Source organism: Procambarus clarkii, chromosome 25 (assembly GCF_040958095.1).
Source record: "Procambarus clarkii isolate CNS0578487 chromosome 25, FALCON_Pclarkii_2.0, whole genome shotgun sequence".
Lineage (NCBI taxonomy): Eukaryota > Metazoa > Arthropoda > Malacostraca > Decapoda > Cambaridae > Procambarus > Procambarus clarkii.
In genome coordinates, this window is record NC_091174.1 from 1,530,355 (window position 1) to 1,549,675 (window position 19,321).

General features: G+C 45.1%; 1 protein-coding gene across 1 annotated transcript; it reads left to right on the forward strand.

The window, feature by feature from the left end:
* Nucleotides 1-11,038: 11,038 nt before the first annotated feature.
* LOC138368325 (basic salivary proline-rich protein 3-like) lies at nt 11,039-11,683 on the forward strand. Its single transcript, XM_069330850.1, has one exon. The coding sequence runs from the start codon at nt 11,039-11,041 to the stop codon at nt 11,681-11,683; it is 645 nt and encodes a 214-aa protein (XP_069186951.1).
* Nucleotides 11,684-19,321: the final 7,638 nt, after the last annotated feature.

Consider the following 19,321-nt stretch of genomic DNA (forward strand, 5'->3'; position numbering starts at 1 on the left):
AACCCAGGAACCCCAGGGGGGAATGCAACACCCCAGTCCACCACCCAATAGGGCCCTCTCTACCCCCCAGCACAAACCCTTCCTTGCCCCTGCATAATGCCCATCATGAAACCCAAATCCTCCCCCTCCCCTTACCCCAAGTAGCCCCTGCTTTCCCAACCCCTGGTCTTCTCCCTGCCCCAAGCAGGCCTGAGCAAGACCAAAGCCCTCTATCCCCCACTCCACCTCCCTCCAAACCCCTGTCAACTACATCGCAGGAGGGCGTGCCCTCTCCCCAAGCAATCCCTGCTCCCTCACCCCCAGGACTTCTTCCTGACCCAAGCAGGCCTGAGGAAGACCTAAGCCCTCCACCCCCCACCCCACCTCCCCCTGAACCCCTGGCAACTACCTCACAGGAGGAGGAGCCTACCCAAGTAGCAAGGACCATAGAACAACCTCCTACACTTGTAGGGAGTGTGGGTGAAATTGGATATAAGAAAGTGAGCTTCAAGGTAATGTACTCAAACATTGATGGGATTACCAATAAAGCAAGTGAACTGGCAGAAAGGGTGCAAGAAGAAAACCCTGATGTAATAGGACTAACAGAAACAAAATTGTCAGGAGTCATAACAGATGCTGTGTTTCCAAAGGACTACTATATAGTAAGGAAAGAGAGGGAAGGGAGAGGAGGTGGAGGAGTGGCCCTGCTGATAAGGAAGGACTGGAGTTTTGATGAGATGGAAATTCCGGGCTGTGACGGATTCAGAGATTACATAACAGGAACTATAACAATGGGTGGACCTAAGATAATAGTGACAGTCATTTACAACCCTCCCCTAAATGACAGAAGACCTAGACAGGAGTTTGATAGGAACAACATGGCAACTATTAATATAATAGAGAGAGCAGCTTCAGTTGCCTGCAGGAATGGCTCAAGACTCTTAATCATGGGTGATTTCAACCATGGAAAGATAGACTGGGAGAATGGGGACCCACATGGTGGTGCAGATACGTGGCGAGCTAAACTCTTGGAAGTGGCAACAAGGAATTTTCTGAGTCAGCATGTCAAGGAACCCACAAGAATGAGAGGCAATGATGAACCAGCTAGACTCGACTTAATATTCACCCTAAATGAGTCAGAAATAAGGGAAGTCAAAGTTGAAGCCCCCATAGGAATGAGTGACCACAGTGTACTGACCTTTGAGTACTTGGTGGAGGTAGGGATAACCTATCCAAGGATGGGAGTGGAGGGGAAAAGACTGAATTACCGAAGAGGAAAATATGACGAGATGAGGAACTTCCTAATGGGAATACCATGGGAAACAGAACTTAGAGACAAGAATGTGCAGGTCATGATGGATATTGTCACCCAAAAGTGCCAGGAAGCTGCAGACAGGTTTATCCCCGTCCGAAAGGAGAAAAACGAAAAACAACAGAAAAACCCATGGTTCAACCAGGAATGTAAGGTAGCGAAACAACTGAGTAAAAGAACATGGAGAAACTACAGAAATAACAGAACACCAGAGAGCAGGGAGAGGTACCAGAGGGCCAGAAATGAGTACATCAGAGTGAGGAGGGAAGCAGAGAGACAGTTTGAAAATGACATCGCGAGTAAAGCCAAGACCCAACCAAAGCTGCTCCACAGCCATATCAGGAGGAAAACAGCAGTGAAGGAACAAGTGATGAAGCTGCGGAAAGGGGAGAACAGATACACAGAGAATGACAAGGAGGTGTGTGAAGAACTCAACAAGAGATTCCAGGAGGTCTTCACAATAGAACAAGGAGAAGCCCCTGCACTAAATGAGGAGGCGGCAACCTTGGAAACCTTGGAGGAATTTGACCTCACCAGTGATGAGGTCAAAAGGTGTCTGCTGGAGCTAGATGTGACAAAGGCTGTTGGGCCTGATAGAATCTCACCATGGATACTAAAGGAAGGTGCAGAAGCACTAAGTGTGCCACTCTCTATGGTGTATAACAGGTCACTGGAAACAGGAGACTTACCAGAAAGTTGGAAGACAGCTAACGTGGTCCCAATATACAAAAAGGGTGACAGGCAAGAGGCACTGAATTACAGGCCAGTTTCCTTAACTTGTATACCATGCAAGGTGCTGGAGAAGATCGTGAGGAAAAGGCTCGTAGAGCATCTGGAGGGAAATAACTTTGTAACGCACCACCAACATGGGTTCAGAGATGGTAAATCGTGCCTCACAGGGTTAATAGAATTTTATGACCAGGCAACGAAAATTAGGCAGGAAAGAGAAGGGTGGGCCGACTGCATTTTCCTGGATTGCCAAAAGGCCTTCGACACAGTACCCCATAAAAGGCTGTTAAAAAAGTTGGAGCAACAGGCAGGAGTAAAAGGGAAGGTGCTCCAGTGGATAAGGGAGTACTTAAGCAACAGGAAACAGCGAGTAACGGTGAGGGGGAAGACATCAGAGTGGCGAGATGTCACCAGCGGAGTCCCACAGGGCTCAGTACTTGGACCCATCCTGTTCCTAATATATGTGAACGATCTTCCAGAGGGTATAGACTCATTCCTCTCGATGTTTGCTGATGATGCAAAAATTATGAGAAGAATCAAGACGGATGAAGATAGACAGAGACTACAGGATGACCTGGATAAACTGGAGGAATGGTCTAGAAAATGGCTGCTGAAGTTCAACTCTGGAAAGTGTAAGGTGATGAAATTAGGCGAAGGGAGCAGGAGGCTGAACACAAGGTATCATCTGGGAGGGGAAATCCTGCAAGAATCAAATAGAGAGAAGGATCTGGGGGTTGATATCACACCGAACCTGTCCCCAGAGGCCCACATCAAAAGAATATCATCAGCGGCATATGCTAGACTGGCCAACATAAGAACTGCCTTCAGAAACTTGTGTAAGGAATCTTTCAGAACCCTGTATACCACTTATGTAAGACCAATCCTGGAGTATGCAGCTCCAGCCTGGAGTCCATACCTAGTTAAACACAAGACAAAGTTAGAGAAGATTCAGCGGTATGCCACCAGGCTCGTCCCGGAACTGAGAGGATTGAGCTACGAGGAAAGGCTAAAGGAGCTGAACCTCACATCCCTGGAAAACAGAAGAGTAAGGGGAGACATGATAACCACCTACAAAATTCTCAGGGGAATTGACAGGGTGGACAAAGACAAACTCTTCAGCACGGGTGGGACACGAACAAGGGGACACAGGTGGAAACTTAGTACCCAGATGAGCCACAGAGACGTTAGAAAGAATTTTTTCAGTGTCAGAGTAGTTAATAAATGGAATGCACTAGGAAGTGATGTGGTGGAGGCTGACTCCATACACAGTTTCAAATGTAGGTATGATAGAGCCCAGTAGGCTCAGGAATCTGTACACCAGTTGATTGATAGTTGAGAGGCGGGACCAAAGAGCCAAAGCTCAACCCCCGCAAGCACAATTAGGTGAGTACACACAGTTGTGCTAGTGCATAACATTAAATATCTCGGGACATACAAGATATTCAGAGTGGAAACACAACCAAGGATCTCACAGTGTTTCACAACAGATAAAAGAATGAATCATTATGATTGACATTTAATTTAGAAATACAATAAACCCCACAGTGACACGTGGCACCCCCGCCACACTGTTGCCACCACCACATCTAAATGAATTTCCCGCGTTGTTTGGAAAGAAAAGTGTCAGATATGTAATTCGTAACACACAAATTGAACAAAATATTAAAGCCTTACACACCAGAGGGCAACAAACAGGCTCTCACTCACACTGTGCTCTATATAGAGTCTCCACCTACACTTTGGAAGAATATCTACATAGTTGAGTTCAAATAAACAACTATGGCTAACTTAGGTCTTGTACGAAATGAGGACAAAGTGTAGAGTACCCAAATTATTGAAATTGTCAATTGTGATTTTCAATTGCAATTACTTAATGGGTCAATCGTCCAGCTGCTTTAAGAAAACAAGGAATGACAAGTCAACAAACTGGATTTGCTATGAGGATCATTAAATCTTCTTGAAGCTCGCAAAATGTCTGAAAAATATTTCTTCCTCAAAGGAGAAGAACTTCCTTGTTACTGCAGGTGCTCAAGTTTCCGAAAAGTTATAACCAAACGTAAAGGCCACCCGGGTGTGTTACGACACAGAAGGACTACAAAACTTAGTACCCAAATGAGCCACAGAGACAATAGAAAGAACTTTTGCAGTGGCAAGAGTAGGTAGTAAATGGAATGGATTAGGCAGTGATGTGGTGGAGGCTGACTCCATACACAGTTTCAAATGTAGATATGAAAGAGCTCGACAAGCTCACGAATCTGTAAACCAGTAGATTGAGTTTTTTTATTATTATTATTTTCTACCACAGACGTGGCCACACATTTACAATGCTAACCAGCATATATACATTTTCTTCTGTCCTCCATGGACAGGGTTAGAGATGTGTTAAACATATAGTTCAGGGGTTTATTGAACACTCAACCACAGAAGGTGATTCAGAGCTTTTAAAATGCTAAGCTAACCTACATACGTAAATACATAGATACACAGATCTACGTATGCCCTACATAAAGTGGTTGATGTGTCTTTTACATAGTGTCATTAATGTGCATTTATAAAGATGAAATGTATTTCTGATCAGCTTCCATTTATACTATTGATAATTACTTATTTACTTCCATTTATATTTTATACACATACATATACATACGTACATATATATATATATATATATATATATATATATATATATATATATATATATATATATATATATATATATATATATATATATATATACACACACACATGAATTCACATACATTTGTCTCTCTTACTCTGACAGGGTGAGATAGCTGATAGAGAAACTACTGTGCAATTAAGCACTTATCACTGAAGGTGATTAAGATGCTTTTTCAAGCTCAGGTTATATAGTTACATAATAAATATACATTGTATAATTGATACATTACATGGTCAATCTAGGGTACAAGTCCAATATATCACCAAATGTTCCAGTACTCATATAGTAATTACAGAGTTCAGCATACCTTAGCCCAGGAGGGCGAAAGTCAGTCAGTATGGGACATTCTACAATATAATGTTCAAGAGAGTGCATGTTTTCTCTTTCACAAAGTTGACACATTGTGTACTCGACATTTGGGTTTTGAGAAAGCTGCCAGTTACGTCTATATCCCAGGCGTATTCTGGCCACTATAACATCACATTGCCGGGTTCTTGTTCTATTAGTCCCATATGTGAATGTCTCCTCACGATATCTATCATAATATTTAATGCTACAACTTTCAGGTCTTTGTGAATTTGTTAGATCGGTGAGATCTTCATTAGATATTTGTTTAAGTATTCTCTTTGTCACTGCTAATGAAACACCCATATCAATTTCTACCACTGGTTTTCTGCAGGCTGTCTTAGCAAGCATATCAACAGTGTCATGCCTTGATATGCCAACATGTGATGGTATCCATAGGAATTTAATTTCAAATCTGTTTTCTTTAGCAGCTAAAACATTCTTTCGAATATCACTGACTATTTTCTGGGTGTCACTACTATGTGCATTCAGTGCCAGGAGTGCACTCTGCGAGTCACAGTATATAAGTCCACTGCCTTTGTCTTTTAAAAATTCAGTGGCAAGGTATATGCCTGCAAGTTCGGTTTGAGTTGTACTTGCCCAGTCATTGACGCGTTTCATTGCTGTATGTACGAGAGAAGATTGTTCAAATATGTTACATGCACATCCGGCACATCGTCCACCTTCTTCTACAGAGCCGTCGGTATAGCACTGATACACATCGTTACCCATACTCTGAGTACTCTCAGTGATGCTTTTCAGTGTTAACTGTTTTAATAATGTAGAGTACACACTATCTTTCTTGGGCGCATTTACAAAAAAGATAGATCCCAGTTATTCCATGGAGTAATTGGTTGATTAATCATTAATTGAGTTGGGTACATATTTAATATTTTGATGGAGTTGGCTACCTTGTAGAACCAAAATACATAATCAGATTTCGTTCTTCTTCTATAGACCTCAGGTGAGTGCAGCATATTAGAAAGTTTAGCTTGAAACTTCATGTGTTGTCTAGATCTACTCAATGCCTTCACGCCGAAAACTGTGATAATAGACAAAATTCTCTCACTTATGGTAGGTAATTTTAACTCTGCTCTCATATTAACTATTCTCGTGGACTTTGGAGCCCCAAGGATGAGACGCATAGCTTCATTTTGCAAGGTTTCAAGAGATTTCAGCTCTTTGTCAGTATACAGTGTGAGATGTAGAGCATTGTAGTCAATCACAGAGCGTATAAATGATACATAAAACATTCTAGCAAGTCTCACGTTAAGTCCATGATTGACACCAACAAAGACCCGCAAGGGCTTTAATCTCTCCCAAAGTTTCCTCTTGAGAGAAGAGAGGTACCCAGGGTCGTTAATGGGGACACCAAGGTATCTGTAAGACTCGCAGTTCTCAAGTGCTCGCCCATCTATATGATAATTGGCTGGTGGAATACCACATGGAATGATGGCACGAGTTTTCTGTACAGAGATAAGGAGGCCACATTCCTCAGCTCTAGTAGCAAAAGCGTCGAGCAGAACTTGCATTCTAGGGTCAGAGGCAGCCTGTAAACATATATCATCAGCAAAGAAAGTTGTGTAGAGAAACAGAAACGATAAAGCTAAAGTTGCAACAATTATACTGACTCCATGAGAGGCAAGGGGCAAAAGGCGTATTTCCCCCCGTGAAATAGAGGGGAAAACCCAAAATAGTTTTTCTCCTATGCAAAATCTAGACCAAAAACTACGCCTAGCCCGTTGTGAGGGGGTGATGGAACTTTAACAGACGATGAGAGAGAAATGCGTGAAATACTGAGAGTAAAATACACTTGTGTTCTCAGTAAGCCCTGTGAAGACACTGAAGATGAATGATCCAGACATGTTCTTCACGAATGTGACACCAACATCGACCCATATACCGTACGTCACCCCAAACCCACTGGACTTCAAAGTAGCCAAACAGCATGCCCAAGCACTCGGTACCGAGCACTTTTCTAGAATTTTCTATTCATCAAAAAGTGTAGAGGCTTAGGGCCCGCGCTGGAATATCCCTGCAAAAAAATAAAAAAGTGCCAAACATAACTCTCAGAGGCCCTATACATCACTTGGACCCGGAGCCTAGATACTGACGTACGTACTTACGTCAGTATCATATACTGACATACGTATATCATTTGACGTATTATATGATATACGACATATAACGTACGTAATACTTAAGCCTGACATACATAAAACGGAGATCGCGGCCACTTCACAAAGGAGGTAGTAGAGCATGTGCAAATAATTCAAGCCCAGTACCACTAACATGACCAGGGGCCTGACAGCTGAGTGGATAGCGCTTCGTATTCGTAGTCATGGGGTTCCGGGGTTCGATCCCCGGTGGAGGCGGAAAGTAATGGGCTGAGTTTCTTTCACCCTGATGCATCTGTTCACTTAGCAGTAAATAGGTACCTGGGACAGCTGCTACGGGCTGCTTCCTGGGGATATGTAACAAAGAGGAGGCCTGGTCGAGGACCGAGCCGCGGGGAGGCGAAGCCCCGAAATCATCTCAAGATAACCTCAAGAAGATGACATCAAAATCCTTGAAAGAGCGCCAGGAGGCACGAACCCAGAACACACCGCGTCAGTCTCCACATAACCCTGGACAACACGGGTTCAGAACAGGGCGCTCCAGCCTCTCTCAACTCTTAAACTACCACGACATTACCTTAAGTGCCATGGAAGACGAGCAAAACACTGCTGTAATATACAAAGATTTCAAAAAATCCTTTGGTTCTTTGGTTTGATAAAATAAATATCCTTTATATCCTTTGATAAAATCCTATGGTTCGAATCCTCGTCACGGCCCTTGTGGATTTGTTCCTTTGATAAATATCACCATAGTGCTCGCTAACAAAATAATTACGAAAGGAATTACTACCAAAGTAGGATTTATAATTTCGTAACAAATATAACTCTCAGTGTACGATGTGACTCGTCCATACTGACACGCTCAGTGCTCCAAGGTAATTGTTCTGTACGTCCTCATCCTCATTCCGGACATAACGTATAAAACCTATAATACTGTGTACTATACAACTGTACTCGCCTAGTTGTGCTTGCGGGGGTTGAGCTTCGGCTCTTTGGTCCCGCCTCTCAACTGTCAATCAACTGGTGTACAGATTCCTGAGCCTACTGGGCTCTATCATATCTAGTGTACTAGAGTGTACTAGAGTACTGTGTACTAGAGTACAGTATACTGTGTACTAGAGTACTGTATACTGTGTTCTACAGTACTGTATACTTCAGTAATGTATACTACAGTACTGTATACTACAGTACTGCATACCGTGAACTTCAGTATTGTATACTGTGTACTACAATACTGTATAATGTGCACTACAGTACTGTATACTGTGTGCTATAGTGCTATATAAGGTGTACTAGAGTACTGTTTACTGTGTGCTATAGTGCTATATACTGTGTAGACGGTACTGTGTCATCATTTGCAGATGGCGTCAGGATTTTCATGAGAGTAGACAATATAGAGTACACAGCAACCCTTCAAACTGGTGTTAATCAGATCTTTTAATGAGCCACAGCAGGTGTTAATGCAGCCAAGGTCCAGCTCCTGTACCATGAAAACACAAAAATATTAAAATACAAACGACATAGAACTCAAGTCAAATCACACTATTGAAAGAATAAGCAATATATAAATGATTTGTGAGTAATCATGTCGGAAGACTGTACTTTTTAATGTACACAATAAAGTAGGGATATACCAGACCAATGATGATAGTTTTTAAGACTAACTACTCTCTAGGGTGGAATATTGTTGCACACTAACAACCCCATTCAAAGCTGGAGAAGCTGCTGACTTGGAGAGCGCCCTGAGGTCTTTTACTGGCAGAATCCACTTGATAATTCATCTAAATTAGTGGGACTGTTTAAAATGTTTGAATCGGCATTCTCCAGATCGCAAATGATATATGCACAGTCGTTTATACTTGGAAATTATTGGAGGGGACTGGTTCCTGGTCTGCACTCTGAAGTAACTCCACATATTAGAGGCAGGCAAAATAGTTCCGGAGGCCTGGAGGAACTATTTTTTCAACGGAACTATTTTGCCTGGAGGCAGGCAAAATAGTTCCGTTGAAAAGCTGAGATGCAATACGTAAGCTGAGAAAGAACTCATCGACATGAAGGGCCAACTCCACCCAAACCTAAACTCCAACATGCGCGCGCACGCACGCACGCATACTGCCAAAAACTGACAGGAGCAAACTACCACTGACAGGTGAACTGCCAAAAATTTGGCAGACGGCTAATGTAGTCCCGATATAGAAGAAGGGGGATAGATAGGAGGCACTGAACTACAGGCCAGTGTCCGTAACTTGCATACCATGCAAGTTGATGGAGAAGATTGTGCGAAAAACTAGAATGTAACTCAGAATGTCAATGTCACAGAATGTAACTGTGAATGTAAAACACAGAATCTAGTGGAACATCTGGAGCGAAAGAACTTTGTAACACAGCATCAGCATGGGTTCAGGGATGGCAGATCATGCCTCACAGGATTCATTGAATTCTATGACCAGGCAACAAAAATCAGGCAAGATAGAGAGTGGTGGGCAGACTGCATATTCTTGGATTGCCAGAAAGCCTTTAAAACAATACCACATAAGAGACTAGTGCACAAGTTGAAGATGCAGGCAGGAGTGAAAGGGAAGGTACTCCACTGGATAAGGCGGTTACCTAAGCAACAGAAGACAGCGAGTCACTGTGAAGGGTGAGGCCTCAGACTGGCGAGGCGTCAAAAGTGGAGTCCCTTCCGTCACCAGGGATCAGTCCTTGGACCCATACTGTTTCTGATAAATGTAAATGATCTCCCAGAGGGTATAGAATCGTTCTTCTCAATGTTTGCTGATGATACAAAAATTATGAGTAGGCTTAAGACAGAACAAAATAGTATGAAGCTACAAGATGACCTAAACAAACTGAATGAATGGGCCAACAAATGGCTACTAAAGTTCAACCCAAGTAAATGTAAGGTAATGAAACTAGGCGGAGGAAATAGTAGGCCAGACAATGGATACGGAATGGGAGATGAAGTCCTTCACGAAACGAACAGAGAGAAAACACTAGGAGTTGATATCACACCAAACCTGTCTCCTGAAGACCACATCAAAAGAATTATATCGGCGGCGTATGCGAGGCTGGCTAACATCAGCACAACATTCAGGAACCTGTGTAAGGAATCCTTCAGAACCTTGTATACCACATATGTAAGGCCAATCCTGGAGTATGCGGCTCCAGCATGGAGCCCGTACCTTGTCAAGCACAAGACGAAGCTGGAAAATGTTCAGAGATATGCCACTAGACTAGTCCCAGAACTAAGAGGCATGAGTTACGAGGAAAGGCTACGTGAACTGCACCTCACGTCGCTGGAAGACAGAAGAGCTCTGGGAGACATGATCACAACATTCAAAATTCTCAGGGGAATTGATAGGGTGGACAAGGATGGATTATTTAACACGGGTGGTACACGCACAAGGGGACACAGGTGGAAGCTGAGTACCTAAATGAGTCACAGAGAGATATGAAAAATCTTTTTCAGTGTCAGAGTAGTTAACAGGTGGAATGGATTAGGCAGTAATGTGGTGGAGGCTGACTCCATACACAGTTTCAAATGTAGATATGGTAGAGCTTAAAAAGCTCAGGGATCCGTTCCCCAATTGATTGACGGTTGCGAGGCGGGACCAAAGAGCCAGAGCTCAACCCCCGCAAACACACACGCGCACACACACACACGCGCACACACACACACGCGCACACACAAACACACACACACACACACACACACACACACACACACACACACACACACACACACACACACACACACACACACACATAGGCGGGACCAAAGAGCCAGAGCTCAACCCCCGCAAGCACAATTAGGTGAGTACACACACATTCTCTCTTACAAATGTGTGTCACCCACGTTGGCCAAGAGGCCACGCCATGACCACCACTCAAGACGACACCGTAAAGGAATACCTGAACCCTCGCCCAGGACGCCCCCAACCCTCGCCCAGGACGCCTTCAACCCTCACCCAGGACGCCCCCAACCCTCGCCCAGGACGCCTCCAACCCTCACCCAGGACGCCCCCAACCCTCGCCCAGGACGCCTCCAACCCTCACCCAGGACGCCCCCAACCCTCGCCCAGGACGCCTCCAACCCTCACCCAGGACGCCCCCAACCCTCGCCCAGGACGCCTCCAACCCTCACCCAGGACGCCTCCAACCCTCACCCAGGACGCCCCCAACCCTCGCCCAGGACGCCTCCAACCCTCGCACAGGACGCCCCCAACCCTCGCCCAGGACGCCTCCAACCCTCACCCAGGACGCCCCCAACCCTCGCCCAGGACGCCTCCAACCCTCGCCCAGGACGCCTCCAACCCTCGCCCAGGACGCCTCCAACCCTCACCCAGGACGCCCCCAACCCTCGCCCAGGACGCCTCCAACCCTCGCCCAGGACGCCCCCAACCCTCGCCCAGGACGCCTCCAACCCTCACCCAGGACGCCCCCAACCCAGGACGCCCAACAATGGTCCCCAGCTTTATAACAAAGGTTACTTCCCCAGATGTCAACCCCTGCTGCTCTTGAGTTCCAATATTATTATCCCCGTTGCTAGATACATTGTGCCCGCCTCATGAACTATGTAAACCATTGACTTTACTGCAAAGATTAAAATAGTCAACTTAAAATACGTTCGACCATTGAGGACAAACTGTTGATAGAGCAAGAAGATAAAGAGGTCGCTTATAAGCAGCTGTTAACGCTTTAATAACAGACGGGAGCTTCCCTGGAGAACCATTCAATACACGACAACACGAAAGAAAACGGAGTTTTACTGCACCAGAGAAAATTGCCCGTTGACACTTGAGAGACTTGTTTATTTTATGTGGTGACTTCATCACTATAAAGACATCACTTTAACACTATGTATTTACCGTGTTTCATCCTGTCACTTGTACCCAGACAGCCGGAACTTAACTGTCTCAACATCGTCAACAATGAGATGAACATTTGCCCATCTTTAAACTTCCGGTTTATTGTGAATGCAAAGTGGAAAAATCTTGTAAGTGCAATATAATTGACAATTAATGTTTTCCTGACTGATACTGTGAAGTATATATTATACAACATGTATATGACATGTCATGGTGGACAGTCTCTCCCAAGTAGGGTTCCGTCGGTGCCTTCCCTCGCTGAACAGTTTCTACAGTTCTCGGGTGTCGCTGGCTTCCCGACTCCCCAGGTACTCACCTAGTTGTACTCACCTAGTTGTGCTTGCGGGGGTTGAGCTCTGGCTCTTTGGTCCCGCCTCTCAACTGTCAATCAACAGGTGTACAGGTTCCTGAGCCTATTGGGCTCTATCATATCTACACTTGAAACTGTGTATGGAGTCAGCCTCCACCACATCACTTCCTAATGCATTCCATTTGTCAACCACTCTGACACTAAAAAAGTTCTTTCTAATATCTCTGTGGCTCATTTGGGCACTCAGTTTCCACCTGTGTCCCCTAGTGCGTGTGCCCCTTGTGTTAAACAGCCTGTCTTTATCGACCCTGTCGATTCCCTTGAGGATCTTGAATGTGGTGATCATGTCCCCCTAACTCTTCTGTCTTCCAACGAAGTGAGGTTTAATTCCCGTAGTCTCTCCTCGTAGCTCATACCTCTCAGCTCGGGTACTAGTCTGGTGGCAAACCTTTGAACCTTTTCCATTTTAGTCTTATGCTTGACTAGATATGGACTCCATGCTGGTGCCGCATACTCCAGGATTGGTCTGACATATGTGTTATATAACGTTCTGAAAGATTCCTTACACAAGTTTCTAAAGGCCGTTCTTATGTTAGCCAACCTGGCATATGCTGCTGCTGTTATCCTCTTGATATGAGCTTCAGGGGACAGGTCTGGCGTGATATCAACCCCCAGGTCTTTCTCTCTCTCGGACTCTTGAAGTATTTCATCTCCCAAGTGATACCTTGTATCTGGTCTCCTGCTTCCTACCCCTATCTTCATTACATTACATTTGCTTGGATTAAACTCTAACAGCCATTTGTTCGACCATTCCTGCAGCTTGTCCAGGTCTTCTTGAAGCCTCAAGCTGTCCTCCTCTGTCTTAATCCTTCTCATAATTTTGGCGTCGTCAGCAAACATTGAGAGGAATGAGTCTATACCCTCTGGGAGATCATTTACGTATATCAGAAACAGGATAGGTCCAAGTACAGAGCCCTGTGGGACTCCACTGGTGACTTCACGCCAGTCTGAGGTCTCACCCCTCACTGTAACTCTCTGCTTCCTATTGTTTAGGTACTCCCTTATCCACTGGAGCGCCCTACCAGTTACTCCTGCCTGTTTCTCCAGCTTATGCATCAACCTTTTATGAGGTACTGTATCAAAGGCTTTCCGACAGTCCAAAAAAATGCAGTCCGCCCACCCTTCTCTTTCTTGTTTAATCTTTGTCACCTGATCGTAGAATTCTATCAATCCTGTAAGGCAAGATTTACCCTCCCTGAACCCATGTTGATGGGTTGTCACGAAGTCTCTTCTCTGCAGATGTGTTACTAGGTTTTTTCTCACAATCTTCTCCATCACCTTGCATGGTATACAAGTTAAGGACACTGGCCTGTAGTTCAGTGCCTCTTGTCTGTCACCGTTTTTGTATATTGGTACTACATTAGCAGTCTTCCATATTTCTGGTAGGTCCCCCGTTTCCCTTGGATACAAGGTGTACTTGTATCCAAGACGGAGGCGTCCATCTTATAGTTTCTCTCCCTCGATTACCTCCTTTACCGCCATAGTGACTGAGGGCAGCGGCTGCCTTGTACCAGAGTCCTCTCACCCACTTGGTCTTATAATCTTTTCTCAGCTACCTTGTGACGGTGCTGTTGTCCGATGGTTCCTCTCATTAGTAGGGGATGAAGCACTCAATACAGGTCGTGCGACCTTCCAGTTTTGCCATGTGGATGTGCTTGCCTGGCGCTAACCTTAGCAACAAACGCCCACCCACCTATCCTGTTGGTGCAGATGGTTACGAGTCTCAAGAAACAAACGTGTTCAACCATTTTATCTTCAGTGTGTCTGGAAAGGGTTCTGGGAGTGATCAACTGCCCAAGCCTGCAGGTGGGGCCAAGCTAGATTTGAGGTAACCTGGTCCAACAGGCTGTTTGCTTGGGGGCAACATCACAGTTGGTCCGGGACTCCATGAAGAGCTGTACGTAATTTTTTACTTGAACACGTTCACTTTTGTTCCATCAATATTTATCATACTTGCAGGAGAGATATTGAACAACCGTGAACCTCTGATGTTCATACAGTGTTCTGTGATTGTGCCTATGGCATCTCTACTCTTCACTGATTATTCTGCATTTCCTATGACATCATTCACTCCAGTATGTTGTTATTGTGCAAAATTGTGACCTGACCTTCGGCTTCCAGCTTGCCAATGTCTTTTACAGAAGTAATTTTCCTCCTGATTTTTGTATTTTCTGCAAAGGACGAAACGAACCTGTGACTTATTTGTGTATATGTCCGACATGATAATTGGGAAAAGGCGGTGATGAAAGACTTGGCCTTGGCTTACAGAGCTTTAACTCTGCTCAGACTTTTATTTTGTTTGGTAGACTGTTGCTCGATGTATTCTGTTTGACACGAAATTGAATATCAATCTCCCGATTTTACCTGTGATATCGCTCCATGGTCACATTTATCAAATGCGCGCAAAGTGCGAGTATACTTGTATATTGGTGTGTACACCAATATACAAGTATACACACCTGTATATTGGTGTGTACACCAATATACAAGTATACACACCTGTATATTGTTTTCCTTTTACTGCTTTCGTGATTTTGTTAGTGGTCGAGAAGTTGAATAAAGCAGTAACTTCCCGCTCTAAATCCATGTTGATCTGATCTGTCAAGTTCATTGTTCTCCAAACAACTGGAGATCTTAATCTTATTCACTCGCCCAAAAAACTTTAATAGTGTGTTGTTAGTGTGACCAGTTTATGGTTTTGAGCCAATGCTTAACTGCCTTCCTAGCGTAGTTGAGCTATATCTGCTTAATAAGTTACATTACAGCGAGCGCTCGTGCTACTGCTACTTTACATTTCTATACAAATATGGTATTCCACGAGTCGGAACCCAGGGGTGAGTGCATGGGCATTGTTAACTTCTCTTTGTAAGTATGCCGTGCTCGTCGTAGCTGTTATATTTGCAGGTTTAGATATTGTTTACGAAGATGATTGGTTCTTCAACTTTCGTGTTTATTGAGGTGGTAAACATAGCCTCATACCGCTCTCTTAGGATTTTGCTAATTTGTCGTCCTGTGTATGAACCATCACTAGTATGTATAGGTTCAAAACTGGAGGAGAGTTATGATTTTGCACACGTAAAAAATATGATATATATGTTTGATATCTTTTGATGAGATTTCTGTTCCATTACATTTTCTCAATTTGGTATGATTGCTTCAGCTTCTGGTCTATTCAATCTCCCTGTTTAAATCCAAATTTTTTTCTTGGGATATTTGTTTCTGCTGAAGAATTTCAGTTATTTTCTTCATTGTGTGGTGTCCGCGTTCCCCAAGTTGGTCCTCCTCCTGATCTTCCGCAAAGAGCCATATTTCAAGTAGAATTGGTTCACTTCTGTCAATTATTACATTTCTTCCATGGGAGTTTTGTTAATTAAGACGGGTTTCAATTGGATATTTCTAAGTTCTTAAGACGGGTTTCAATTGGATATTTCTAAGTTCTTAAGACGGGTTTCAATTGGATATTTCCAAGTTCTTTCTATATTTTTCCCAGTCGATCCTCTTTTTGCTTAAATGAAATTTATCGAATACCCCTTTCCGCTTGCTGATTCTTTTGGACATATTTCGAATATTTATGTTAGTTTGAGCGTCAGTGATTGTGAGGTCTGATTATGAAGCATCTGAGATTGTCAGGTTCCTAATTATTTCTTCATTGTTTATGAAGAGTATTTTCTTCATAAACTCTCGAGAAGAGCTCCAGAGTATTTTCATTCCTAAGGTAATACATTCAAACAATACATTCGGGTTTAACAAACAGGAAACGAGCTTTGTTGAATGGTCAGGTGTGGGAAACACGACCACACTCCGGGAGAACTGCGAGGTGGTGACTTGTATAGTGACAAGGCACCACCTTGAAGATCTCATTTCAAGTCCTTATCCTGACCCCTTCCTGGCGCTATATAGTCGTAATGGCTTGGCGCTTTCTCCTGATGATTCCCTTGTATAGTGACTGTTGGGAGCCTCTTGCTGAATCACTTGCCACACAAAACATTATTGATGTGTGTATTTGTGTGAGTGATTAAATATGTATGTATATATGTATACTTATATATATGCACATGTATGTATGAGTACGTGTACATGTATATATAGCATTAATAATTTTGTAATTAGCGTCAAAAGATTGTTATTTGCTTAGCTAAACGAACTAGAGGGTTCAGTTCCTGAACCGATAATGTGCCCCTGTAATCCTCTACACCACCGCCCATGGGATGGGTATGGGGTGCATAATAAAGAAATTGAATTGGCCGAGGTGGTGAGGTGGAGACCTAGAGGGAAGGATAGCGGACCAGGAGTGGAGGAACAAAGGATGAGGGGAGAGGGAGAGAGAGAGAGAGAGAGAGAGAGAGAGAGAGAGAGAGAGAGAGAGAGAGAGAGAGAGAGAGAGAGAGAGAGAGAGAGAGAGAGAGAGAGAGAGAGAGACAGAGACAGAGACAGAGACAGAGACAGAGAGAGACAGAGAGAGACAGAGAGAGACAGAGAGAGACAGAGAGAGACAGAGAGAGAGAGAGAGAGAGAGAGAGAGACAGAGAGAGAGACAGAGAGAGAGAGAGACAGAGACAGAGAGAGAGAGAGAGAGAGAGAGAGAGAGAGAGAGAGAGAGAGAGAGAGAGAGAGAGAGAGAGAGAGAGAGACAGACAGAGACAGAGAGAGACAGAGAGAGACAGAGAGAGACAGAGAGAGACAGAGAGAGACAGAGAGAGACAGAGAGAGACAGAGAGAGAGAGAGAGAGAGAGAGAGAGAGACAGAGAGAGAGACAGAGAGAGAGACAGAGAGAGAGAGAGACAGAGACAGAGAGAGAGAGAGAGAGAGAGAGAGAGAGAGAGAGAGAGAGAGAGAGAGAGAGAGAGAGAGACAGACAGAGACAGAGAGAGACAGAGAGAGACAGAGAGAGACAGAGAGAGAGACAGAGAGAGAGACAGAGAGAGAGACAGAGAGAGAGACAGAGACAGAGACAGAGAGAGAGAGAGAGAGAGAGAGAGAGAGAGAGAGAGGAGAGAATGAGAATCAGCTCTGCTACACATTCCTGAAACTCGTTCTTACACTGATGACTTCACATTATCCTTAATTTGTATAAAAAAGGGGACGCCCGAGGCCCTGAATTTCCCTCATCACCAACTGGGTATGAGCCTAGGGTGGGCAACAGCAGGTTACCCTTGCTTCTCAGAAAACACTATTTTGATAACTAGACAATGATGTTCTCTATTCCGTAAGGATGAGCGGGAGAAGGCACCCACCGAGGTGGATATCCTACGACTGGAATACGATTCTCCAACCCATCCTACTGTTTAGACTGTACTTTTTGTAACTGTGTGCACCATAGTACAAACATTGACGTACTAAGTAATTGTATAATTTTGTACTATTCACTTTTATAGTCCAAAAAAGAGGCTAAAAACAAATATTCCTAGGCCTAGTATAGCACACACATGTGCTATACTAGTCCTAGGAAGTTTAGGTTAGTTAAGCTTGTCTTTGCAACTTAAGTAGAAAATCGTCTTCCAGTTTGCCCAAATTCAATAGTACCGATTTCTACTTTCTAACTGCGTTATACGTCGGTATATGTACTATGGTCCTCCTGCTTCCTATAAGTACTACCAGAACAGGAGGACGGGCTGTGTTCTCCCAGCACTATGAGCCGCGTGGACCAAACTCTCACAAGTCCAGCCTGGCCTCGAGCCGGGCTTGGGGAGTAGAACAACTCCCAGAACCCCATCAACCAGGTATCAAGTGCCGCCCTTTTGCGACTAAGCCAGAAAATGTGCTTGATACCTGGTTGATGGGGTTCTGGGAGTTGTTCTACTCCCCAAGCCCGGCCCGAGGCCAGCGTTGACTTGTGACAGTTTGGTCCACAAGGCTGTTGCTTGGAGCGGCCCGCAGGCCCACATACCCCCACCACAGCCCGGTTGGTCCGGAACTTCTCTTAGAAAACAGTCCAGTTTCCTCTTGAAGATGTCCACGGTTGTGCCGGCAATGTTTCTTATAGTCGCTGTGCGTACCCAAGGCGCATTTCATACTCATTTCGACAAGGTAGAGAACCACATTGTTCATCTGGCTGAGTCGTAAGCGCCCAGCAGTGACCGGGGAATGAGGGTAATTCGTTTGGTCGACGTTATTGTGATGACATGTAAACATTCGCCTTTAACACGAGGTGTGGGACAAACAGCTCGGAGCTGCCAGATACATACTCAAAGTTAACACAAAACATGTTTCCTGCCGTGTATCATGGCGGGTTGGTGGGGGGGGGGGGGGATAATGAGGGTCAGAGAAATCATGGGGATAGAGGGGTAAGGTGAGATCAAGGGGGGGGGGTTAAGGTGGGGTCAGGGGGTCAGGGGGTCATGGGGGTCAGGGAGATCAGGGGGGGATCAGGGGATTAGGGGAGATAGGGGATCAGGGGGAGTCAGGGGGATCAGGGAGGTCAGGGGAAATCGGGGATCAGGGCGATCAGAAGGGGTCAGGGGGGATCAGAAGAGGTCAGGGGGGATCAGGAGGGGTCAGGGGGGATCAGGAGGGGTCAGGGGGGATCAGGAGGGGTCAGGGGGGATCAGGAGGGGTCAGGGGAATCAGGAGGGGTCAGGGGGATCAGGAGGGGTCAGGGGGGATCAGGAGGGGTCAGGGGTATCAGGAGGGGTCAGGGGGATCAGGAGGGGTCAGGGGTATCAGGAGGGGTCAGGGGGGATCAGGAGGGTCAGGGGGATCAGGAGGGGTCAGGGGGATCAGGAGGGGTCAGGGGGGATCAGGAGGGGTCAGGGGGATCAGGAGGGGTCAGGGGGGATCAGGAGGGGTCAGGGGGGATCAGGAGGGGTCAGGGGGGATCAGGAGGGGTCAGCGGGATCAGGAGGGGTCAGGAGGGGATCAGGAGGGGTCAGGGAGGGATCAGGAGGGGTCAGGGGGGATCAGGAGGGGTCAGGGGGGATCAG